Source organism: Scyliorhinus canicula, chromosome 16, assembly GCF_902713615.1.
Source record: "Scyliorhinus canicula chromosome 16, sScyCan1.1, whole genome shotgun sequence".
Lineage (NCBI taxonomy): Eukaryota > Metazoa > Chordata > Chondrichthyes > Carcharhiniformes > Scyliorhinidae > Scyliorhinus > Scyliorhinus canicula.
This window is the reverse complement of record NC_052161.1, coordinates 97,681,397-97,707,348: the sequence shown is the minus strand read 5'-3', so window position 1 is coordinate 97,707,348 and position 25,952 is coordinate 97,681,397. Positions and strand designations below refer to the sequence as shown.

General features: G+C 48.7%; 1 protein-coding gene across 1 annotated transcript in view; it reads left to right on the top strand.

Moving 5' to 3' along the window:
- Positions 1-25,952, top strand: part of si:ch73-206d17.1 (tyrosine-protein kinase STYK1) — a 99,944-nt gene that overhangs the window by 28,434 nt on the left and 45,558 nt on the right. Inside the window, exons 2-4 of the mRNA XM_038773700.1 lie at positions 14,592-14,669; positions 17,560-17,700; positions 19,079-19,312. Coding sequence (XP_038629628.1) covers positions 14,630-14,669; positions 17,560-17,700; positions 19,079-19,312 — 415 coding nt within the window. The 5' untranslated portion in view covers positions 14,592-14,629. The remainder of the gene's footprint in view (positions 1-14,591; positions 14,670-17,559; positions 17,701-19,078; positions 19,313-25,952) is intronic.

Genomic DNA, 25,952 nt, shown 5'->3' with positions numbered 1-25,952 from the left:
TAATCAGCTAGAATTTTGGAATGGAGCTTCGCATCAAGCCTGACTGCCTCCGCACCCGCCCGCATGCTTCAAATGCGCCTGCAATTTTTAAACATTGGCTGGCGTGTTTCAACAGTTACCTGACAACTGCAGCCAGCAAGCCCACCAAGGAGCAGAAACTCCACATCCTCCACTCGTGCGTGGGCACGGCGGGATACTCAATGATTGAGGACAAAAGCGATTATGATGTGGCCATGGAGATTCTCAAAGGACACTTTCTCCGGCTGGTCAACGAAGTATACGCACGGCATCTCCTGACGACCAGACAACAGTTCCCTGGTGAGTCACTCGACGAGTACCAGGCCCTCACAGCTCTAGGGAGAACATGCGCATGTCCCTAGGTTTCGGCGACTGAGCACATGGAACTTTTAATCAGAGACGCTTGCGTTGCTGGCATGCAGTCTTCTTCTATCCGCCAACGATTGCTGGAGAAGAACACCCTCAGCCTAGCTGAGGCACGGACCCCTGTAACCTCCCTGGAGGTTGCTGACCTGAACGCCCGCACATACACCCCCGGCCGCGCAGCAACCCCCTGGACTTCATGGCACGCGCCTCCACCGTCGACCCCAACGCCCCCCAGGCCTGTGCTGCGGGTCGCTCCGACAAACTAGCGGGGCCCCGTTGCTATTTCTGTGGCCTCTCAAAGCACCCGCGCTGCCCAGCTCGCTCCGCTCCGCTCTGTGTAAGAGCTGCGGGAAGAAGGGCCACTATGCGGTGGTCTGCCAGACCAAGTTGGTCGCTGCTGTTCTGCGCAGCGACCGCGGATCGCCCCCCACGGTCCTCCCGACCCTCGCCCCAACCGGCCCGCAGACGCCGCTGACACTGCCCCCAGCCGCCACGAGGTTCCCATGGGCGCCGCCATCTTGGGCCCCGGACGCCATGTGCGGGCCATGGGCGCCGCCATCTTGGGCCAACACGGAAGGCCCTGCCAGCGATTACTCTGCCACTGAGGAGGATCTGGAACTCTCACCACGACTTGCTTCCATCACACTCGACCTGTCGCGACTACGCACGCGCGCCAAGACTACAACAATGATCCAGCTCAACAGACACAAAACGAGATGCCTGCTGGACTCCGGGAGCACGGAAAGTTTTGTCCTCCCCGACACGGTAAGACGCTGCGCGCTCCCCATCCATCCAGTTAAGCATAAGATTGAATTGGCCTCGGGTTTGCACTCCGTCCAAATCACCGGGTGCTGCATAGCGGACCTCACGGTCCAGGGGAGGGTTTTCAAAAACTTCAAACTCCCCATCCTCCCCGTCTATGCGCTCCGGCACTCTTGGGCCTGGATTTCCAGTGCAACCTGCAGAGCTTGACCTTCCAATTCGGCGGCCCTATTGCCCCTCTTACTGTTTGCAGCCTCGCGTCCCTCAAAGTGGACCCCCCTTCCTTGTTTGCTAATTTCACCCCAGATTGTAAACCTGTCGCCACTAGGAGCAGACGATACAGTGCCCAGGACCAGACCTTCATTGGGTCCGAGGTCCAGAGGCTCCTTGAGGAAGGAATTATCGAGGCCAGCAACAGTCCCTGGCGAGCCCAAGTGCTGGTAGTTCGGACTGGGGAGAAAAACCGGATGGTCATTGACTATAGCCAGACCATCAACCGGTTTACGCAACTGCACGCGTAGCCTCTCCCCTGTATTTCCGACCTGGTTAACAGGATCGCGAAATACAAAGTCTTCACCACGGTGGACCTTAAATCCGCCTACCACCAGCTGCCCATCCGCGCGAGTGACCGCAAGTACACCGCGTTTGAGGCAGATGGGCGCCTCTACAACTTCCTCAGGGTTCCATTCGGTGTCACAAATGGAGTCTCGGTCTTCCAACGGGAGATGGACCGAATGGTCGACAAGCACGGTTTACGGGCCACCTTCCCGTATCTCGATAATGTCACCATCTGCGGCCACGACCAGCAGGACCACGACATCAACCTCCAAAAATTTCTCCGAACCGCAAAACTCCTTAATTTAACCTACAATAAGGATAAGTGCGTGTTTAGCACCGACCGTCTAGCCATCCTTGGCTACGTAGTGCGTAACGGAGTGATAGGCCCCGATCCCGAACGCATGCGCCCCCTGATGGAACTCCCCCCTCTCCAAATCCCTCAAACGTTGCCTGGGCTTCTTCATTGCTCGGCACAACATCGAGGGCCGAAAGGCCTGTTCTGTGCTGTACTGTTCTACTTCTACTTCCTATTACGCCCAGTGGTTCCCCAACTACGCCGACAAAGCCCGCCCCCTCATCCAATCCACCTCCTTTCCCCTGTCGATGGAGGCCCGCCAGGCCTTTAGCCGCATCAAAGCGGATATCGCAAAGGCCACGATGCGCGCTATCGACGAGTCCCTCCCATTCCAGGTCGAGAGCGACGCGTCCGATGTAGCTCTGGCGGCCACCCTGAACCAAGTGGGCAGACCCGTGGCCTTCTTCTCACGAACCCTCCACGCTTCCGAAATCTGCCATTCCTCGGTGGAAAAGGAGGCACAGGCCATAGTCGAAGCTGTGCGATATTGGAGGCACTATCTGGCCGGCAGGAGGTTTACCCTCCTCACAGACCAACGGTCAGTAGCCTTCATGTTCGATAATGCACAGAGGGGCAAGATCAAGAACGACTTGATCTTGCGGTGGCGGATCGAGTTGTCCACGTACAACTACGATATCGTGTATCGTCCTGGGAAGCTCAACGAGCCTCCCGATGCCCTATCCCGCGGTACCTGCGCTAGCGCGCAGATCGCCCGCCTTCGCTCCCTCCACACGGACCTCTGCCATCCTGGGGTCACCCATTTTTACCATTTTATTAAGACCCGCAACCTGCCCTACTCTGTTGAGGAAGTCAGGACCGTCACCAGGGACTGCCACGTCTGCGGCGAGTGCAAACCGCACTTCTACCGCCCCGAACGAGCGCATCTGATCAAGGCATCTCGCCCCTTTGAACGTCTCAGTATGGACTTCAAGGGTCCCCTCCCCTCCAACAACCGTAACACATATTTCTTGAGTGTTATCGACGAATACTCCCGTTTCCCTTTCGCCATTCCCTGTCCCGACATGACCACAACAACCGTCATAAAGGCCCTCCTATCCATCTTCTCCCTGTTCGGTTACCCCGCGTACATCCACAGCGACCAGGGGTCCTCCTTTATGAGTGACGAACTGCGTCAATTCCTGCTCAGCAGGGGCATAGCCTCTAGCAGGACGACCAGTTATAACCCCCGGGGTAATGGTCAGGTCGAACGGGAGAATGGCACCATTTGGAAGACCATCCTGCTGGCCCTACAGTCCAGAGATCTCCCTATTCCCCGTTGGCAAGAAGTAATTCCCGACGCCCTGCATTCAATCCGGTCTCTCCTCTGTACTACCACTAATCAAACACCTCATGAACATCTTCTTGTTTTCCCCAGGAAGTCGTCCTCTCCCGACCATGCTGGCCACCCCCAAGCCCATCTTGCTCCGGAAGCATGTGCAGGTGCACAAGTCCGACCCGTTGGTTGAGCGAGTCCAGTTACTCCACACCAACCCGCAGTATGCGTACGCGGAGTATCCCGACGGTCGGCAGAATACGGTCTCGCTTCTGGACCTGGCACCCGCCGGCGTGCGGCCTTCTCCCCCTACAGCAACACCGCCCCACGACCCAGCGCACATGCCCCTTTTTCCCCCGATAACAGCGTCTCCACCTCTGGCCTGGGGTATGGAGACACATCTACGACCGACGCTCCCGGAGGCAAGGACGACCATCGGCCCGACGTCACCGGCTCCACTGCGACGGTCCTCCAGAGCACCACGGGCACCCGACAGGCTGATCGTGTCCATCTGATGCGACCATGGGACATTTGTTTTGGACTTTGTTGTTATTCTGTTGCACCTTAATTTAGTAGTAGTATTGTTATTTTGCCACGAGCCAGTGGGCAGCCCACCTTTCTCAATTTCTGTTGCTCATACCACCAGTCCTCGGACTGCCAGTACACGTGGCTGGTGGCTGTACTGCAGCATGGGTGTCGTGCACACCAGATAGTGTCCAGGAGCCACTTCACTAAAGCACCCAACCGGTGTCTCTGGGATGGTAGAAGGTGCCGGTGAGCGCAGTGACGAGAAGTCTGTGTTGTCCCCGAACATAGAAATCCAAGAATCTGTACAGAGCCATTCGGCCCCTCGAGTCTGCACTGGCCCTTGGAAAGAACACCCTACTTAAGTCCATGCCTCCACCTTATCCCCGTCACCCCAACTAACCTTGGAAGCAATTTAGCATGGGCATTCCACCTAAGCTGCACATCTTTGGACTGTGGGAGGAAATCGGAGCACCCGGAGGAAACACACGCAGACACGGGGAGAACGTGCAGACTCCACACAGTCACCTGAGGCCGGAATTGAACCCGGGACCCTGGAGCTGTGAGGCAGCAGTGCCAACCCGTGTGCCACCGTGTGCTCCTGGGTGTTGAGTGATTGTGGCAGAAAGCTTGGCACCCCGGAAGGTCTCCCCTTATCACCCGGTGGATTGCTGGGTGTGGGGGACGCTAGCTGGTTCCCCATCGTCTGGTGGTGACCCTGCAAGACACAACACAAGACACATGGTTAGTGTGCGGGTGGGGATGGTTGGGGTGAGGTGGCATTAGGACATAGCAATGCATTAGGGTCTCGCTTTGTTGTCCCATGCTGACCTCCGCCTCTGTGACTGCTCACTCACCCATCCTGCCGACCAGGTCCAACGCTCTCTGCTCCGCGACGTTGAAGGGAGACGGGTCTAGCGGGGCTCCCTCTGGTCGTCTCTCGCTCCCTGCGTTGTGGGCTGCCTTCTCCTGGAGGGGACCGATGTGCACAGTGTGAGACACTTGGATGTGGGCATGCAGGGGGTCCGTGGCTGGTGGCATGTGTGTGTGTGTGTGGGGCACCTGGCAATGGCAGGTGGCATGAGTGCTGGCCTGGGGCGCAATCTCCCTCCTGGCTGGGAGTGGGGGCTGAAGGATGTGGGATGTGGGTTGTGCCAGCGGTACGGAGCTGGTTATTCACCATTTCTGGCCAGGGGGTTGCCCACCCTAACCCAACACTGCCTACCGGGCTGCTGGCGCATTGGTGGGGGAGGGGGTGGGCGGGGAGAAAGGGGGGTGGGTCATGGATTGTGGGATGGGATGGTGCCAGGGGCACTGAGCTGGTGACTTACCCTGGCCGTCCTGAGGAGGTTGTGCTGCCTGGTCTTTTGTGGTGGGGCCCCCGGCAGTCACGGCCTCCTGAGCTCAAGCCCGGTTGATATCGGCAGTTGGCAGCCACCTTCCCACCCCGGGGAACAGGGTGTCCTGCCTCTCCTCCACGGCATGCAGCAGTATCTCCAACTCTGCACCTGCGAATCTCTGGGTGGCATCTTGGCTGGAGTGGAGTGTTTATATGCACTCCAGCTTGTCAGTGTCTCCAGTGCCAATCCTGACTCCAGTGAATCCGGTGTGAGTTGGAATTGCATTAGTTCCACGGGGCGCGAGTGCTGGCCAATTAGCATGACCTGAATTTCTCCAGGAGTGGCGCTGCCATCAGGACTGTAGAACACCTGCCATTCCGTCCCACCATCAGCACTTAGTCTCTCAAACAATCCTGCCCTCTACTCTTGTCACAGCCTCTGAACAGAGAAGGTCTGTTGTCGATGACATTAGGTTCTGAGGTGTTCACATTTCTGGGGTGGGATCTACCTCGTGTTTTGCGACGGAGGGAGGCGGCCCATCAATTGCCGGCAGCGGGATGACGCTGTTGTCAACGGGGTTTCCTGTTGAATGCACTCCCCTTGCCACGGTGAAACCCACGGTGGGGGTGCGCCCTCGGCAGGACGTGAACGGCCGGGAAGCTCCGGCCATAGTATTGACTCCCAAAGGTATCTCTTGTATATGTTGCATATGGCACCAGGGATCTGATGTTACAAAATCATGTGGTGACTTGAGCAAGCCTGATGCACCAAGGTAACCCATGGAAGGGTTATTAGACATTTCCGACACTGTGGTTGATCATTAACTGATATTTTACAGCTGTCATTAGAGGTGCAATTTCATTGTTTGAACATGACTGTGTGACCCAAAAGTCTATTTGCCAAAGAAAAATGGAGACTCTGTCTTCCTTTTTTTTAAAAAAGCCTTTTATTCAAACTTGTATCAAAGTAGGTTACAGCAAATAAACACCTCGGGAAACATTCTTCCCAACAATCAACTATACAGTTTGTACAGATCCCCCCCTTGCGACGAACAGCTCCTCAAACATGGTCACAAACATCCCCTACCTTTTCTCAAACTCTTCTGCTGAGCCCATATCATTCGTCCTCACCCTCGCTCTTGGCGTCGCATACAGCAAACGCACCCATACCCAGGGGCCTTCCCTGACTTCATACCCCTGATACTATCCAGCACCTCTCACAGCCCCAGGGGCTCCTCCAGTGCCTGCTTCTTTGCTTCCTCCACCTGGGGGAATTCTAGTTCGTCCAGAAACCGCCCCATGTCCCCCTCCTCTCCACCTGGGTCTGCCTCATAAAGTCCCTGGTAATACTCTCTAAATGCTTCATTTATCTTCGCTGGCTCTGACATCACATCTCCAGCCCCTGTCTGGATCTTCAATATTTCCCTGGATGCAGCCTGCCTCTGCAACTGGTTCGCCAGCATGTGGCTTGTCTTCTCCCCATACTCTTATTGCACCCCTCTTGTCCTACGCAGTTGCCCTACCACCCTCCCTGTTGTCATCCTGTCAAATTGCCCCTGCAACTTTTTCCTCCACGGTGGGCACCCTTGAATATTCCCTGTCCACCTCCACTATTTCACTCACTAGACGGTCATGTTCTGCCCTCCTTTCCTTATTCGCACAAACCGTAAATGGGATAATTTCTCCCGGACCACTGCCTTCAGTGCTTCCCCAGAAATGCCTGCCGACATCTCCCCATTCTGACTGAACTCCACATAATCCCTAATTGCCAACCGCACCTTATCACAAAAACCTCCATCCGCCAACAACCCCGAGTCAAACCTCCACCCCGGCCTCTGCTCTCGTCCAGTACTGAACCGAATATCCAGCCAGTGGGGTGCATGGTCCAAGATAACTATCCCCGCATACTCCACCCCAACCAAAATCTCCACCCCAACCAAAATCTCCCGACTCACTATAAAGTAATCAATCCTCGAATGCACCTTATAGACGTGTGAAAAGAAGGAATACTCCCTCCCCTGGGTTCTGAAAGCGCCATGGATCCACCGTACCCATCCTTTCCATAAATTCCCCCCAAGCTCCCTTGCCATTCGTACCCTACCCATCGACCTGGGGCTCGATCTATCCGCCCTCGGCTCCAGAACACAGTTAAAATCTCCTCCAGTGATCAACTGGTAGGTGGCCAAATCCGGGATCGCTGGCAGCAACTCACTCAGAAAACCCACATCATCCCAATTTGGGGCATACACATTTACCAACACTACTGGTGCCCCTTCCAATACCCCCCTCACAATCACATATCACCCGCCCGGACTCCCCGCCTCCTTCGCACTCACAAATCCCATTTTGTTGCTCATTAAAATAGCCACACCCCTCGATTTCAAATCAAACCCTGAGTGAAAAACCTGCCTGACCCACCCCTTTCTTAACCTAACCTGGTCCTTCTCACGGAGACGTGTCTCCTGCAAAAAGACAACCCCTGCTTTCAAGCTCCTGAGGTGTGCAAACACCCGCAACCTTTTTACCAGCCCATTTAGTCCCCAGACGTTCCGCATTACCAACCTTACCAGAGGCTTGCGCCTCCAATCCCCTCTACCGTCTGTCATTTTCCCCACTTAACTCCTGCCCCTTTAATTCCTCTCTGTTACCTGGCCCGTCCCAGATGGCCCCTTTCTTCGCCCTTGACCATGTCATCTCTCACCCCCTGCCGCATCGCAGAACCCCCGCCTCCACCCCACACTTATTTCTCCTTCCCCTTTTTCCCTCCTCAGCTCAAAGAAGGCGGCCTCCTGCTGGCCTTGCCCTCCCCCACCCAAACATGGACTTCTCCTGAAGTCCAGGTAGCCTTCCCCAAAAGCAAACAAACACATGTTAAACATAAACCGTCCCATAAAACAGATGGGGGGATGGGAACATCCATCCCCAAACCCCCCCCGCAAAAAAAAGGCGAAAATCCCCCAATCCCTACACCCACCTCAAACATGCTCCAGACCATTACATAGTGCCAGCAGCCCGGGTCCCAAGCATTGTCCACCCACTTCTCCCCAGTTTATGCTCCTTAATGAAATCTTCGGCCGCTTCTGGGGTCTCGAAATAATACTCCTGGCCTCCGAAATCACCCATAATCTCACCGGGTAGAGCACCCCAAACCTGATCTGCTGCCGGTACAGCACCGCCTTAGCGTTGTTGAAACCTGCCCGCCATTTTGCCAACTCGGCTCCGATATTCTGATAAATCCGGACGTTACTTCCCTCCCAGTCGCAGGTACGCTTCCCCCGGCCCACCGTAGAATTTTCTCTTCACAAATTTATGGAGTCTCACGATCACCGCCCGCGGCGGCTCCCCAGCTCTAGGCTTTTGCCTCAGAGACCAATGCGCTCAGTCCACGTCGGGTGCTTTATCTGGTACTCCTTCTGCCAACAGTCCCACCAGTATCCTCGAGACGTATCTCGTGGCACTCACACCTTCCACTCCTTCAGGCAGGCCCACTATTCGCAGGTTCTGCCTTCTCAAGGCATTCTCCTGCTCCTCAACCTTTTCCCCTCAGCGTTTTACAAAGGTCTCCTAGGCGCCCCACCTCCACCTCCAGAGCCACCACATGATCGCTGTGGTCCGAGATCACTCCCTCAATCTCCCGAATCTGTGACCCCTGCACCTCCAAATACCTCTCCATCCGCTCTCTTCAGGGGTGCCACAGCTTCTGCAATGGTCTTTGCATAATCCTCATGCATTTCTTTCCTCTGTTTATGGAATTCCTCCTTGATAAAAGTCAGCAGTTCCTGTATCTGGGGCCTTTCAGCTTGCCCCCTCCCCTGCCTGCATGCTGGCATTTTGGGAATTCAGTATGAAATCGAAATTAGTAGCAGAGAGCATGATGTAGATCCACTTGACTGGGTTAGCTAAGAGATACCAGGGATGAGAAAAAAGGATTTTTGTTTTGAGCAAGCAAGCCTAATAAGAAATTTTGGTGGAGGTTTTTCAAACCATGCAGGGGTTTGAGACAGTTCAAGCAAGACTATTTCCTCTGGTTTTGTTTCCTCTAGTTGAAAAATAATGAAGTGGGGTGAGTTGAGGTTCACAAACGTTTGCAACTCGTTGCCGCCCATTCTTGGGAGTTGAAATCGTCCTCCGTGGCAGCTCCCAACTTCCAGTCACCTGCAATGTTTGAAATTGTACCTCCGATTCCAAAGACTAAGTTAATGATATAAAAGATGAACCAGTGGTCCTTGTGGACCACACTGCTTTCCAGCTTCTGTAAATCTGAAGAATCCCCTTTAATCCCCGATTGCTCTCTTCTGTTTTGTTGTCATCTCTCTATCATTCCACTACTTGGCCCTGTGGTGAACACGTTCTGACGTTTGCCTCGGATCCACAAGGTTTTACCTCATCAAATATATTTTGCTACGTTACCTGCCTCTGTCCTTGGCGAGAAGGGAAGGGTTAAATGTGAACATAGGTTGAATGTTGAAAACCTAGATTCAGTTTTCAAAAAGCTCAAACCACATCTTGTAACCACAACGCATTTCACACTGAAAATGTTCAGGCTCCCTTTAGCAATACTAGCTTCTCATGATACTTGGCTGCACACATCAGCAGGAAGCCTGTTTGCAGCACTCGAACACTAGCTACACACCGTGATAATTTTAAACAGCAGGGTGCATCACTTTAACCAGCTGCCTTCACCGCATGTGGATCAATTGTGTACTCTGTTCTCTTCACCACCTGCGCACCCATTTTAGTGGGAGGGGGGTTGGCAGTTCCATCCTCTCCTACCTTTCTGTAGGTTTTGTTAAAATATTCAACTTTCAGGGCAGCATGGTGGCGCAGTGGGTTAGCCCTGCAGCCTCATGGCACCGAGTCCCAGGTTTAATCCCGGCCCTGGGTCACTGTCCGTGTGGAGTTTGCACATTCTCCCCGTGTTTGCGTGGGTTTCGCCCCTACAACCCAAAGATGTGCAGGCTAGGTGGATTGGCCACGCTAAATTGCCCCTTAATTGGAAAAAATCAATTGGGTACTCTAAATGTATTTTTCAAAATATTCAACTTTCTAATCACATAACACAGAAACTGGAGCCGCAGGTACAGTTGCTGTGAGAATGTTATATGTCATGTACGCACCATTTACTGAGTCGTTCACTATTCAGTGGCTTAACAGGACGGTTGTTTGTTACAGTTTGTATTTACCATCCAGACCATGCCATCAGTTGTCCTCTGGGAATAGGAGCTGCAGCACTGATAACAGCTCAAATCGTGGCGTGATTTCATTATATAATATACTCTTGAGGTGTATTGCTGTTTGTTTGACTTTATTGTTCATTAAGCTGAATTTTTGTGTTCGGGTGTACACAGGGAAGTAGGTGAGTGTTTACAGGTTCCGTCAATGAGGCCAGGCTTAGCTACGGCCCAGGAAACGTCACACAGAAACCTGAACCAGGAGAGTTCACTGAATAACGAGGTGGTGGGCAGATCGAGCCACATTCCCTGGTTGCCTGAGTTTGCTTCATTGTACCACTGTAGAATAGCCATTTTTAAAATGAGGAATTCTTATTCATATGTTACATATGTTGCATACAGGCAAAGGGGGGAAGGACTCCATATACCAGGATGTGTGGGTAGCTATAATTCCAGACCAAGACTGAGGGAGGAAGGAGCCTGAAGTTGAATTTTTAGTGTGTTGCTGATGTTTATGCCAATCTCCAGTCAGTCATTTGTGGCACAAAAGGAGGCCATTCGGCCCATTGGGTCAAGGCTAGCTCTCCATGGCGCAATCCAGTCAATCCCATTTACCCGCCTATCCCTGTAACCTGGCAAGATTTTCCTTTTATGCTACCATCCAATTTCCTTTAAAAGTCATTAGTTGTCTCTGTTTCCACCATGTTTATAGGCAGCAGGTTCCATGTCATTACCACTCTCTGCATAAGGAAGTTCTTCAGCGCATCGCCCATATCTCATGCCCACAAATTTAAATTTGTGTTTCCCCAGTTCTTGTACTGTCTGTACTGTCAATGAATGGGAACGGTTTTCCATATCTACCTTATCCAAACCTGTCACAATATCATGCATCTCTATCACATCTCTCCTCAATATCCTTTGCTTCAAGAAGAACAACCCCAGCTTTTCCAATCTAACATTGCAGCTAAAATCTCCTCTGCACCCTCCAGGGCCCTCACATCTTTCCAAAGGTCTGATCAGACTGAATGCAATACCCTGTTTGGGGCCTAATCAGAGGCCCCAGGGTGGTCAGGGATAGAGCAGCGTGGCTCCCTGGCCTCCGCCCTGGAATGTGGGCGCCATGGCATGCCAGGGTGGCACTACCAAGGGTTGGGGCCTGAGGGAGGCCATTACACCTGTAAGAGGGTGTGGTGACCTTACTTGGAGAGGGGGGGGGGGGAGTTGAGGTTGTCCATGGATGGAGGATCCACACGCTCACTTAGGGATCGGAGCACATTTTCAAAATGGTGGCGCGATCTCTGAGTTCAGCTCCCCAGTGCTAAATCGGTGAGAAACTCCCCAGGGCCCAAAAAAGTGACTTAAGTGCCATTTGATAGCATTTGATGCACTTTGATAGAAAAGTTATAGCACAGAAGGAAGCCATTCGGCCCATCTTGTCCATGCCAACCCGAGGACACTCGGGTGCTCTTTCTAATCCCACGTTCCTGCACCCGGTCCATATTTTACAGCACTTAAGGTGCAGATCCAGGTCTCTGCCTCCACCACTAACACGGGCAGTGAATTCCAGACTGCTTTACATAAGAACATAAGAACTAGGAGCAGGAGTAGGCCATCTGGCCCCTCGAGCCTGCTCCGCCATTCAATTAGATCATGGCTGATCTTTTGTGGACTCAGCTCCACTTTCCGGCCCGAACACCATAACCCTTAATCCCTTTATTCTTCAAAAAACTATCTATCTTTACCTTAAAAACATGTAATGAAGGAGCCTCAACTGCTTCACTGGGCAAGGAATTCCATAGATTCACAACCCTTTGGGTGAAGAAGTTCCTCCTAAACTCAGTCCTAAATCTACTTCCCCTTATTTTGAGGCTATGTCCCCTAGTTCTGCTGTCACCCGCCAGTGGAAACAACCTGCCTGCATCTATCCTATCTATTCCCTTCATAATTTTAAATGTTTCTATAAGATCCCCCCTCATCCTTCTAAATTCCAACGAGTACAGTCCCAGTCTACTCAACCTCTCTTCATAATCCAATCCCTTCAACTCTGGGATTAACCTAGTGAATCTCCTCTGCACATCCTCCAGCGCCAGTACGTCCTTTCACAAGTAAGGAGACCAAAACTGAACACAATACTCCAGGTGTGGCCGCACTAACACCTTATACTTATACAATTGCAACATAACCTCCCGAGTCTTAAACTCCATCCCTCTAGCAATGAAGGACAAAATTCCATTTGCCTTCTTAATCACCTGTTGCACTTGTAAACCAACCTTCTGTGACTCATGCACTAGCACACCCAAGTCTCTCTGAACAGCGGCATGCTTTAATATTTTATTGTTTAAATAATAATCCCGTTTGCTGTTATTCCTACCAAAATGGATAACCTCACATTTGTCAACATTGTATTCCATCTGCCAGACCCGAGCCCATTCACTTAACCTATCCAAATCCCTCTGCATACTTCCAGTATCCTCTGCACTTTTCGCTTTACCACTCAACATAGTGTCATCTGCAAACTTGGACACATTGCCCTTGGTCCCCAACTCCAAATCATCTATGTAAATTGTGAACAATTGTGGGCCCAACACGGATCCCTGAGGGACACCACTAGCTACTGATTGCCAACCAGAGAAACACCCATTTATCCCAACTCTTTGCTTTCTATTAATTAACCAATCCTCTATCCATGCTACTACTTTACCCTTAATGCCATGCATCTTTATCTTATGCAGCAACCTTTTGTGTGGCACCTTGTCAAAGGCTTTCTGGAAATCCAGATATACCACATCCATCGGCTCCCCGTTATCTACTGCACTGGTAATGTCCTCAAAAAATTCCACTAAATTAGTTAGGCATGACCTGCCTTTTACGAACCCATGCTGCGTCTGCCCAATGGGACAATTTCTATCCAGATGCCTCGCAATTTCTTCCTTGATGATAGATTCCAGCATCTTCCCTATTACCGAAGTTAAGCTCACTGGCCTATAATTTCTTGCTTTCTGCCTACCTCCTTTTTTAAACAGTGGCGTCACGTTTGCTCATTTCCAATCCATGTTATTTGTGTCTTCCACTGTGAAGACCGACCCAAAAAACCTGTTCAGTTCCTCAGCCATTTCCTCATTTCCCATTATTAAAACTCCCTTCTCATCCTCTAAAGGACCAATATTTACCTTAGCCACTCTTTTTTGTCTTATATATTTGTAAAAACTTTTACTGTCTGTTTTTATATTCTGAGCAAGTTTACTCTCATACTCTATCTTACTCTTCTTTATAGCTTTTTTAGTAGCTTTCTGTTGCCCCCTAAAGATTTCCCAGTCCTCTAATCTCCCAGCAATCTTTGCCACTTTATATGCTTTTTCCTTCAATTTGATACTCTCCCTTATTTCCTTAGATATCCACGGTCGATTTTCCCTCTTTCTTCCGTCCTTCCTTTTTGTTGGTATAAACCTTTGCTGAGCACTGTGAAAAATCGCTTGGAAGGTTCTCCACTGTTCCTCAACTGTTCCACCATAAAGTCTTAGCTCCCAGTCTACCTTAGCTAGTTCTTCTCTCATCCCCTTGTAATCTCCTTTGTTTAAACACAAAACACTAGTATTTGATTTTACTTTCTCACCCTCCATCTGTATTTTAAATTCCACCATATTGTGATCGCTCCTTCCGAGAGGATCCCTAACTATGAGATCATGAATCAATCCTGTCTCATTACACAGGACAAGATCTAGGACCGCTTGTTCCCTCGTAGGTTCCATTACATACTGTTCTAGGAAACTATCGCGGATACATTCTATAAACTCCTCCTCACGGTTGCCTTGACCGACCTGGTTAAACCAATCGACATGTAGATTAAAATCCCCCACGATAACTGCTGTACCATTTCTACATGCATCAGTTATTTCTTTGTTTATTGCCTGCCGCACCATAATGTTACTATTTGGTGGCCGATAGACTACTCCTATCAGTGACTTTTCGCCTTACTATTCCTGATTTCCACCCAAATGGATTCAACCTTATCCTCCATAGCACCGATGTCATCCCTTACTATTGCCCGGATGTCATGATGTCATTTCTGTGCTTTTTAAAAAAAAAAGAAGTTCTTCCTCCTGTCCCCTCTGCACCTTCTGCCACTTACCTTGAACCAATGTCTCCTGCTTCTAGAATTTGAGTGTATCTGACACGTTATTGGTTTTTAATGTTCCTCATGTCTGATAGTTGTATGTTTTCCAGATCCTGTCAGCTGCCTCGCACCACCTGCTTCAAGTCTGATGAGCCTGCAGTGCAATTACAGCACCTCAAATCGATGTAGTAAGTCACCGTTTATCTTTTTCTCTTTGTTCAATTTAACATTTTTCCTGGAATTGCACGATCCGTGGTGGCATTCCCATCTCTGAGTTAGAAGATAATAGATTCCAGGAAGATCCCACTCCACACACCTAGTGCAAAATCTAGGCTGATATTCCTGTGCAGCACTGAGGGGTTGCGGCCCTGTGGAAGATGCCGTCTTTCAGCTGAGTTGCTAAGATCCCTTTCCATCTTAAAATGTTGCGACAATATTTTGAAGAAGAGCAGGGCATTCTTCCCATATTTAACTCTCAACCAGCAACACCAGAAACAATTGTTAGGTCATTATCTCATTGCTGTTTCTGCGATTTAAAAAAAAAAGTCTTTCGCAGGATGTGGGTGTCACTGACAAGGTCAGCATTTGTTGCCCATCCTTAATTGCCCTTGAACCGAGTGGCTTGCTGGGCCATTTTCAGAGGGCAGTTCAGAGTCCACCACATTGTGGGTCTGGAGTCACATGCAGACCAGACCCGGTAAGGATAGCAGATTTCCTTCCCTAAAGGGCATTAGTAAATCAGATGGGTTTTTACAACTGTTGCTACCACAGTGTGTCTTAACCGTATACGGTGGACAAATGACTACAAGTGTACTTGTTTAAATCAAACGGTATTTGTACGGTGTTATGGTTAAACAAGCACACCATCACCATAAGTTACACTACAGAGTACTACAAGTTCATAGGAGACCTTGACTTGGGGCTGGTTTAGCACACTGGGCTAAATAGCTGGCTTGCAATGGAGAACAATGTCAGCAGCGCGGGTTTAATTGCCGTGTCAGCCTCCCCGAACAGGTGCTGGAATGTGGCGACTAGGGACTTTTCACAGTAACTTCATTGAAGCCTACTTGTGACAATAAGCAATTATTATTATTATTATTATTATTATTGTTAACTTCAGAGTGACTAGCAAGTACCAGACAGATATTGGCCTTTATATCTGTGTACTGAATCCTGTAGTCCTCAGTGCTCGGTCTGGTCTGTTCAAGGCTCTGGTATTCCTTCTGTTGGTAGCATGATGGTTTTCCTCATGTTGGCCGGTGAAGGTCAGCGTTGTTCTGTTGCTGCTGCAGAGTGATTGTGGGATGGCGCAGCACCTTTCAATCTCATTGATTTTGCGCCCTTTTGGGCGGGCCCTGCTATGCTACCAATCAATCGATCAGGGTTCGATCACCCTGATCGATCCAAGTCCAATCCGAGCCGGCCACCTTGATTGCAGGGCGTGTACTCCCTGTCATGACATGCAGATAATGATATACAGACAGGCAGCTAATGAACACAAAGAACAGGACATGAGGCAAGGACAGGCAGCCAATGAACACAGAACAGGGCATGACCAATGAGCAGGCAGGACACTCTCACCATGAAAGGCACGAGGCACTCGCACTCCGCCTCTTTCCACTGATGAACATCTACAGAGTGAGTCAGGGTGTATGTACAGTATCACACCTCCAGCACGTGGCTAAGAGCTAGTGTGGTTCAGTCAGACAGAGTAACCACACTTAGGTTATCAGAGAGTCGAACTCATAGAGAACTGTGCTACTGGTTCAATAAATCAGATTGAACTAACTTTAAGGTCTGGAGTATCTTTTGGTTAAAGCTGCATCCAGTTGCAGCCTGTGTTATCCCAGAGCACATAACACATCACTCCCAGCCATGTCTGTAGGTGTCTGGGGCACGTAAGCTCTTCCAAATAAGGAATGCAGGTGCCGTTGTGTCTGGTAGATGAGAATGATTGACATGATAGCCCTATTGTCCCTGGGATGGCCTGGTGATGGCCTTTTCCCTGTATATTGGCGAGTCTGGGTTGCAGTTTATTCATCAATGTTTATTTGAGCTTGTCCTTAAACTTCGCCAATTCTCCCAGCATCCTATGCAGGACGTCATCTTAGGTGGCCATTCGGCCACATAACAATCGATCGTTTCATGATCGCCATTACTTGAGACTAGCTTTGTATTCCAGATTTTTTTTATTAATTGAATTGAAATTCCACTAACACCTACAGTGGTTCTTCAACCCCTGACTCCCAGAGCATTAGCCTCAGCTTCTGGATTACTAGCCCAGTGACAATACCATTAGCACCATCTCCCCCTATGTGTGCGAATTGTTTGTCACGTTTCCTACATTTTAATAGTGACTACAACAAAGTGCGTCATTGGCTGTTAAGCTCTTTAGTATATCCCGTGGTCCTGAAAAGCATTATATAAATGCAACTCCTTCCTTTCTGTATTTTCTATATTATGCACTTCATGATCTTAATGCTTCTCATTAATTGTTTTTAAAAATGTAACTGTAGGTTACAGTGGTGTAGCAAATGCATGCGCGGTACAGCTCGTCTTATTTCCAATAAAAGCCCTTGTTAATGTTCAGGAAAGATCAGATAAAATGGCTTTTTATAATTTGGACTGATTGTATCAAGTCTCTGCTTAAAAATAAGGTTGATGAGCTTGGACCTGAAACGTTGATGCTGTTTCTCGCTGCACGGGTGCTGCCTGACCTGGGTGTTTACAGCATTTTCTAGTTTTTATTTCATCCGCAGTGCTTTGTTGTTGCAACTTCGTGAAGTGTCTGGCTCTAGATGCCGAACTGCTTCACCTCCACAGTGAATTGGCAATTCCACTCAAAGAAAGTACACCATGGCAAGTGTGCCAAATGGTGAAATGGACACACTAGCCTTCTCAGGACAGAATAAAGGGAGCATTCCTCATTATCGCTAGCCACATTGTATTGAATCATTCTAACTCCTGGCTTCAGTGTCACAGAAGATTTAATCAACAGAAACTTGGGTGTTGTGCATTTGAGGTTTTGCCACAAGGAGGGTAACGCAACAGATATCTGTCTCTTCCTCTCCCTCACAGATGTGAATGGTATAAACAACGGGGTTATCATCATCCCAGTGATCCTTGGCGTCTCATCAGTGGTTTTGATCATTATAGTCATATGGAAGACCTGCAAGATGAAGCAAGAGAGGGAGCGTGCTCCCGTCATAATACTGCAAGGTGGGCAATCCTCTGTACCTGAGACAGGCTGCAAATGTTGGGAGCTTTGTTCTTCTGTTCTGCAGTCCTGCAGGTCGATGGGCCAAGATGCAATGTACAACTAACATGGGGTGTTTCTCATAGCGTCTGTTCTTTCACAGGACGTGGTTATCGCTGGCTATGCCAGAATTTGTTTCCCACTCCTCATTGCTCTGGAGAAAGTGAACTGCCTTCTTGAACCGCTGCTGTCCACATGGTGTAGGCACACCTAGAGTGCTGGTAGGGAGGGGGTTCCAGGATTCTGACCCAGCAACAGTGAAGGACCGGCGATATAGTTCCAAGTCCGGATGTTGTATGGCTTGGAGGGGAATTCCCAGCTGATGATATTTCCACACATTTGGCGGCCTTGTCTTTCTAGATGGGTAGAGGCTGCGGGTTTGGGAAGGTGCCATCAAAGGACCCGTGGCAAGTTGCCACAGAGCATCTTGCAGATGGTACACACCTCTGCCACTGTGCGGAGTGAATGTTTAAGGAGATGGATTTTTTTTAAGAAGAATAATTGAGTAATCCCAGCTTGGGTGTAATGGGAACAGAGGAAAGGAATTCCTGAAGGAAAGTTATATGATTTTGGAATTGTTGAATGTGAAGAATTAGCAAGTTGGTACCAGGAGCAACTGTGTGAAGATCTCTATCCTTATCATAGAATTATGTACGACAGATGGTTACCATTCGTCCCAGCAAGTCTGAACAGAGTTTGAACAACAGTCCAGCTATCCTTTCATTTTTCAGCATCTGCATTATTTTGCTTTTTATCCTTTCATTTTCCTTTCTTTTAAGTGTTTACGAGGCAGCTGGAAGCAATGCAGAAGGTTTAGGCAGCCGTAGGATGTTATCAGTGAACTCGTGAGGGTTGGCTCCAAACCCACAAAGGGTGTCTTCTCAATCGACCGCACCTTGCACTAAGAGAGCAAGTTCAGCATTGATGCTGAGGGAATAAAAGGGGTCTCGTAGTCATCTGCTAAACATGCTGTGTGAGGAAGATCAAATCAATTTCAAATGCTCACTTGTGCTTTCTGCTTCCAAAACCAATAGATGGAAACTGCTTGAGGTTGTTTTGTAATTACCTTCAGTGGGGATAGTACCTGCTCGATCTGATTTCTGTGTTTGCTTTCTCAATATGATTTACTTTGAAATCATGATCATTGGGCTCCTTAAATTTTGGTTTCTACAAAATTCTGAACCCCCGTCACAGTCCTGTAGTTGCATTCCATGGCCCTTTCTACATGCTATCCAATGTCTGCACTTCATCCAGTTCTTCCATCTTTGTGTTTGTTTGATTGCAGCCTCTTTAACTTGCTTTGAGTGTAATTGTAGTTCTTGAACCTGAATCTTTATGCAGACAAACCTCAGCCTGTGAAGCGGTTGGAGAATGAATATGAATCGATGACGAATGCAACAGAACGGATTCTTGCAGGCCGGGACACCTCTCTAAGCCGGTGGGAAATTCCAGCTGAGAGCCTAACTGGGAATTTGGAGTATATGCAGACTGGGAGCTATGGACCAATATACAAGGCCAATATCCTTACTATGGACAGCTCTGGGGAAGTGAAAGCCGTGTTTAAGTCTCTCCATGGTAAGTGAGCAATGTTCCTTCATGCTTTCCAATCACACCTTTCTTCTTTTAGATACTCAACTCTACTTCTTACAGCCTTTAACAATGGGATAAATAGTATTCTGAACGCTAAGGCCTCACCTAGAGTCCGTTTTGGACTGTATAGAGGTACTCCTTTTGTACAATTTAACTTTTGTTTGTCAATTTAGAGCATATATGACCCACGTGATCCTCGTATTCTTTTTCTATTGATAGCTCTTGTACTATATTGAATTCCAAGACATTCCAGATTTTACCCTTTGCTCCATTTCAATAGTTTAAATCCTATAGGCTAAGCACAGGATAGTATGAAATGTGGAAAAGTATGGAGTTTGTACGTTTTCCCCATATCTGCCTGGGTTTCCTCTTGCTGTTCCGGTTTCCTCCCACTGTCCAAAGATATGCAGGTTAGGTTGGGTTGCGGGGGAGTGGGCCTGGGTAGGGTGCTCTTTCAGAGGGTCGGTGCGGACTCAATAGGCGAATGGCCTCCTGCAATGTGGGAATGATTTATAATTCGGAAACTACACCATTGAAGCATTCTTAAATTGCACTGAATCAAGAGGCACAATAGTAAACATTGGTCGTGCTCAATAACAGTAGTGCTTGTGGTCGTGGGGCTTTAGGGATGAATGCCGACTTATCGATATCTTGACACAGTGCAAACTCAAGTGAATGGAGACGGGGATGCGGGGTTGTGGTTGGTGGGGGGGGCTTGAAATCCAAAATCAATGCCCACCAGCTGCCATTATGAATGGTGCGGGTAACATGGGAGATCCTAACCCAACATACTAACTGATGTTGGAATGCCAAATTGACCTCAATTTTATGTTTAATTGAGTTTGAGGTTTTCCGTGAGGTGGGATGGGTTTCTGAATCTTGTGTGAACCTCGTCACGTTAGAAGGGCGTTGAATCTTAAGAGGATGCCTATTCCGGAGTCAGGAATCGTTTGACAAACCAGTTTATAAGTTGTTACCAATTTCACATGTCATACTTATAATTAGATGCTGTGTAATAATCTGTTTTTAATGCAGTGATTGATGTTGGACATGGTTGTTAAAGTCATTTTTGTGGAAGTTTCAGATGCATAAAGTACTCTCTTGCACGCATTGGTATTCCGATTTGAATATGCCATTTGGACCCTATGCTTTAATCTTTATATTGATTGACAGTCCAGCCATCTGTTAAGCCTTTGAAACAACGGAACCAATGGGTGACTTATTTGATTGACAGCTCATTCACCTGTTTAGCCTTTTGAACCAGTGCAACAAGGGGCCATCTCCTCCACTCTTTTAGTTTATTAAGAGTACTTGCAGGCAAGGAGATGGGTTGAAGTGTGTATACTTTAATGCAAGAAGCATCAGGAATAAGGTGGGTGAACTTAAGGCATGGATCGGTACTTGGGACTACGATGTGGTGGCCATCACGGAAACTTGGATAGAAGAGGGGCAGAAATGGTTGTTGGAGGTCCCTCGTTATAGATGTTTCAACAAGATTAGGGAGGATGGTAAAAGAGGTGGGGGGGGGGGGGTGGCATTGTTAATTAGAGATAGTATAACAGCTGCAGAAAGGCAGTTCGAGGGGGATCTGCCTACTGAGGTAATATGGGTTGAAGTCAGAAATAGGAAAGGAGCAGTCATCTTTTTGGGAGTTTTCTATAGGCCCCCCAATAACAGCAGAGATGTGGAGGAACAGATTGGGAAACAGATTTTGGAAAGGTGCAGAAGTCACAGGGTAGTAGTCATGGGTGACTTCAACTTCCCAAACATTGAGTGGAAACTCTTTAGATCAAATAGTTTGGATGGGGTAGTGTTTGTGCAGTGTGTCCAGGAAGCTTTTCTAACACAGTATGTAGATTGTCCGACCAGAGGGGAGGCCATATTGGATTTAGGACTTGGTAATGAACCAGGGCGGGTGATAGATTTGTTAGTGGGGGAGCATTTTGGAGGTAGTGACCACAATTCTGTGACTTTCACTTTAGTTATGGAGAGGGATATTTCAGGTGCAACAGGGCAAGGTTTATAATTGGGAGAAGGGTAAATACAATGCTGTCAGACAAGAATTGAAGTGCAGAAGTTGGGAACATAGGCTGTCAGGGAAGGACACAAGTGAAATGTGGAACTTGTTCAAGGAACAGGTACTGTGTGTCTTTGATATGTATGTCCCTGTCAGGCAGGGAAGAGATGGTCGAGTGAGGGAACCATGGTTGACGAGAGAGGTTGAATGTCTTGTTAAGAGGACGAAGGAGACTTATGTAAGGCTGAGGAAACAAGGTTCAGACAGGGCGCTGGAGGGATACAAGATAGCCAGGAGGGAACTGAAGAAAGGGATTAGGAGAGCTAAGAGAGGGCATGAAAAATCTTTGGCAGGTAGGATCAAGGAAAACCCCAAGGCCTTTTACACATATGTGAGAAATATGAGAATGACTAGATGGAGAGTAGGTCCGATCAAGGACAGTAGCGGGAGATTGTGTATTGAGTCTGAAGAGATAGGAGAGGTCTTGAACAAGTATTTTTCTTCAGTATTTACAAACGAGAGGGGCCATATTGTTGGAGAGGACAGTGTGAAACAGACTGATAAGCTCGAGGAGATACTTGTCAGGAAGGAAGATGTGTTGCGCATTTTGAAAAACCTGAGGATAGACAAGTCCCCCGGGCCTGACGGGATATATCCAAGGATTCTATGGGAAGCAAGTAATGAAATTGCAGAGCCGTTGGCAATGATCTTTTCGTCCTCGCTGTCAACAGGGGTGGTACCAGAGGATTGGAGAGTGGCGAATGTCGTGCCCTGTTCAAAAAAGGGAATAGGGATAACCCTGGGAATTACAGGCCAGTTAGTCTTACTTCGGTGGTAGGCAAAGTAATGGAAAGGGTGTGAATTGCGCTTTCACGTATCTGATCGTCAGTCCAGAAGTAAAACACTCGAACACGTCAGTAACGAATATTCGTTTATTTACGGCCGGGACAAATCTCTAAGCAGTCGGGTAACCACCTTCGAGAAGTGCCAAAGTCCAAAATATGGACTGTCTCTTTATACAATCACAGCTTAGAGGTGGTCCCTTTAAATTCCTAGATACACCTATGATTTGGCAAGGATCCAGAACATGTACATATATGGAATTATTCTTCGAGGTCGGGAGGTTATTTTTGACATAATCATTAGCACAAGTCACTATCAATATTAATACAAAGGTTTTTGTATCCCATGGCCATATGGCTCAACTCACTCTAAAGACAGTCCCTCTTACATTTCAATGTTTATTTGTTCCAACTGGTCAAACGAGCTTAATTATGTTATCTCTGCAATAAAGTAACGGTTCCCATTCATTCCATTCTTTGCCTTTTTGACCTCTCTGCTTTTACAGATACGGGTCAGAACATTAATTAGTACCAATGCCACACTCCCTATATTCCATCCCTTGACCTGTTGACATCTCTTTCACAGAGCTTTTCAGAACTGTTATATTAACCCTATCAGCGAAGTTCCAAATGAAATCCACTTCTACATTCCCCCCTTTGATCATTCCTTGATCACATAACACTCAGGATACTTTAGATGGAAATGAGAGCGAGGCGGAGGTACTCCTCCTCTACTAGGCTCCGGCAGGATGCCACTTCCTCATATAGGTCAGGGGTAGGTGGAACCAGTTTTTCTTTTTCGTCTAGGGCGGATCTCTGAAGCATCTGTGGTAATGCAGTGGCACCCAAACGGTTGCATAGGCATTTCACACCAGTAGCTATGATACAGAGCAACAAACAGATGGTAACGAAGATAATGAGCCCATGGAATAGGTAAGTGGCCCAAGAATTGGACCACATCCAGCTCCACCAGTCAGCCTGACCGGCGAGTCGCAAGCGCTGTACTCCATCTCTGATATGGGTTACCAGACGCGTGATATTCTCTGAACTGTCTGGAATATAACCCATGCAGCCGTCTGTTCGATCGAGAAAGGAACAGATATCAAGGGAACGCCTCCACGGGCATGGGTCGGGACCTGTGTACATACCCAGCAAGAGGAGACACCCACTTTCTTAGCATAGACATAGGACATAAACAGAAAAGAATTTGCCGTTACATGGTGCGTTGCCCGCTTCCTTCTGGAAGGCGAGTAGGGGTGAGTAGTCCTTGATGGTAAAATTTGTACCCTGTCCTTATCAATGCACCGGTGGTTCCACCTGCATGTGCGGCGATCGTACATTAGAACCATGTACGTAATCAGGAATCGGCGCTTCTGGTCATCGGGAGGAACGGTGGTTGGGCAGGTTTTGATAGCGGTGGTGATCCATCGGAGACCTGTCGTTGTTCCACATCGTGGGGTTCCTTCTCGGCACAGGGGTGGACGTCAGCTTCCATACGGGCATCTCCCTCTTCCGGATGCAGCGAGAGAGAGCAGGGTGGCGAGTATTGTGACGGTGAAGAGGGACTTCATCCTGGTACTCGTGTTCCTAGGACTTAAAGGAAAAGTTTAGAACATCATGGATACTTAATTAACTTACAATGGTGCATATGTACCCATGCGTTCCGTCCCTCCACTTTTACTGCAGTGGGGGTAGTGAGTAGAACCTGTAGGGGACCCTCCCATCGAGGTTCCAAACCCTTACGTGTCCAATTTCGAATTAGGACATAATCCCCAGGGTTGATGGAGACGTCATGAGTAATGGAGGGGACTTCTTCCTGGGTGGCACGAACTCGGGAGTGTAATCCTTTCAAAATTCTAGTTAGTGTTAATATATAATTAGCCATCTCGGTAGTCATGTAATGGAATTGAACATTCCGTGGAACACTGCTGTCCCAAGGCGTTCGAAAGGGTCTGCCATATAGTATTTCCGCTGGGCTTAGGCGAGTTTTTCCTGCGGGGGTGGCACGTAGCTGGAAGAGTGCTAAAGGTAGGAGTTTGAGCCAAGTGGCCCCAGTGTCTGCTTGTAGTTTAGCGAGTTTAGTCTTTAGAGTCTGATTAGCCCTTTCCACCACTCCAGCGGCTTGTGGTCTGTAGGCACAATGAAACTGTTGCTTTATTCCTAGCAGAGCACAGAATTCCTTATTGATTTGACCTATGAAGTGGGGACCATTGTCAGAGCTCAGCCGGGCTGGAATCCCAAATCGCGGGACAATTTCTCGCATTAACACCTTAACTACTGTCGAGGCCTTGTTATCCGTAGTCGGGTAGGCCTCGATCCATTTGCTAAAAGTGTCCACAATGACTAACATATTTATAGCATTGACATCTTTCCAACTCAATGTAATCCATTTGCAGGGTCTCAAATGGACCCTCAGGTAAGGGGGTTGTGCCAGGATCACAGGGGACGGCCTTACCGGGGTTGTGCTGTTGACAGATTAGGCACCGACTGCTAATTTGTTGGGCCATTTCTTGCAGTCGTGGGTGCCACCAGCTTTTTAACAATATGTCCCCTGTGGCACGAGCTCCACAGTGAGTTGCAAAGTGTACACATTCGGTCACCCAGGCTGCTAATGCATCGGTCATACATGTTTGTCCTACCGGGGTGACCCACAGCTTATTTTCGATATCATATATACATCCTAAGTTTTTCCACATATTTACAGCAGTTGCAGGAGCGTCCTCCTGCATTTGGATTATGTCAGCAATGGTTGGCATAGGTTTTTCAGAGGGGGACTTTCCCGAGGGGGTTTTAGTCTGCCTCATCATTCTAGGCACCATTAGTTTGCCAGATTTAGAAATTTCTTTTGCCTTCTCGTCCGCTCTCCTGTTGCCCGTTTCCACCAGTCCCGTGCCTTTTGTATGCGCTGCGCATTTTATCACCGCTATCTTGTCTGGGAGCATAAGGGCCTGCAATAACTGGGTTACTAACTGCTGGTGTGAGATGGGTGTACCAGCGGAGGTTAGAAATCCTCTGTTTTTCCATAATTGCCCGAAATCATGTACTACCCCGAAGGCGTATCGGGAATCTGTATAAATATTAACCTTCCTCCCCTGTGCCAATATGCATGCTCGTATTAACGCAAACAATTCTGCCTGTTGGGCAGAAAAGGGAACTTCAAATGCTGCTGCTTCTACTACGTCACCGTCTTGATCGATGATTGCATAGCCAGATTGTCTATCCCCCCTTTCGCCGACGGAAGAACTTCCATCGGTGAAAAAGGAACAATCTGCACTTGGGAGGGGTATATCGGAGAGGTCGTCTCGAACCGAGGAGACATCCTGCAACAGTTGCAGACAGTCATGAGTTGGGTCGAGCATGTCTGTGGGAGGATGCGTCAAAAAGTTAGCAGGGTTGATAGTGGTGCAGTGGGCAAACTGGACCTTTGGGTTATTAAGGAGATCAATCTCATATCTATTCTGACGAGCCATCGTGAGATGCTGAGTCTGTAGCTGTCCCAAAAGGGCCGTAACAGAATGGGAACTATAGACAGTGATATCTTGTTGGAGGGTAATATTAGCAGCCGATTGCAGGCTGTTGTAGATAGCTGCAAGAATTTGGGTACAGATAGGATAGCCAAGGGCTACCGGATCGAGTTTAGAGGAGTAGTATGCAACCGGGCGACAGCGGTCGCCGTGGCGTTGGGTCAGGACAGCTGTGGCGCAGTCGGCAAGGACTGTGCAATAGAGCTGAAAAGGGCGATCATATAAGGGTCGACCAAGGGCAG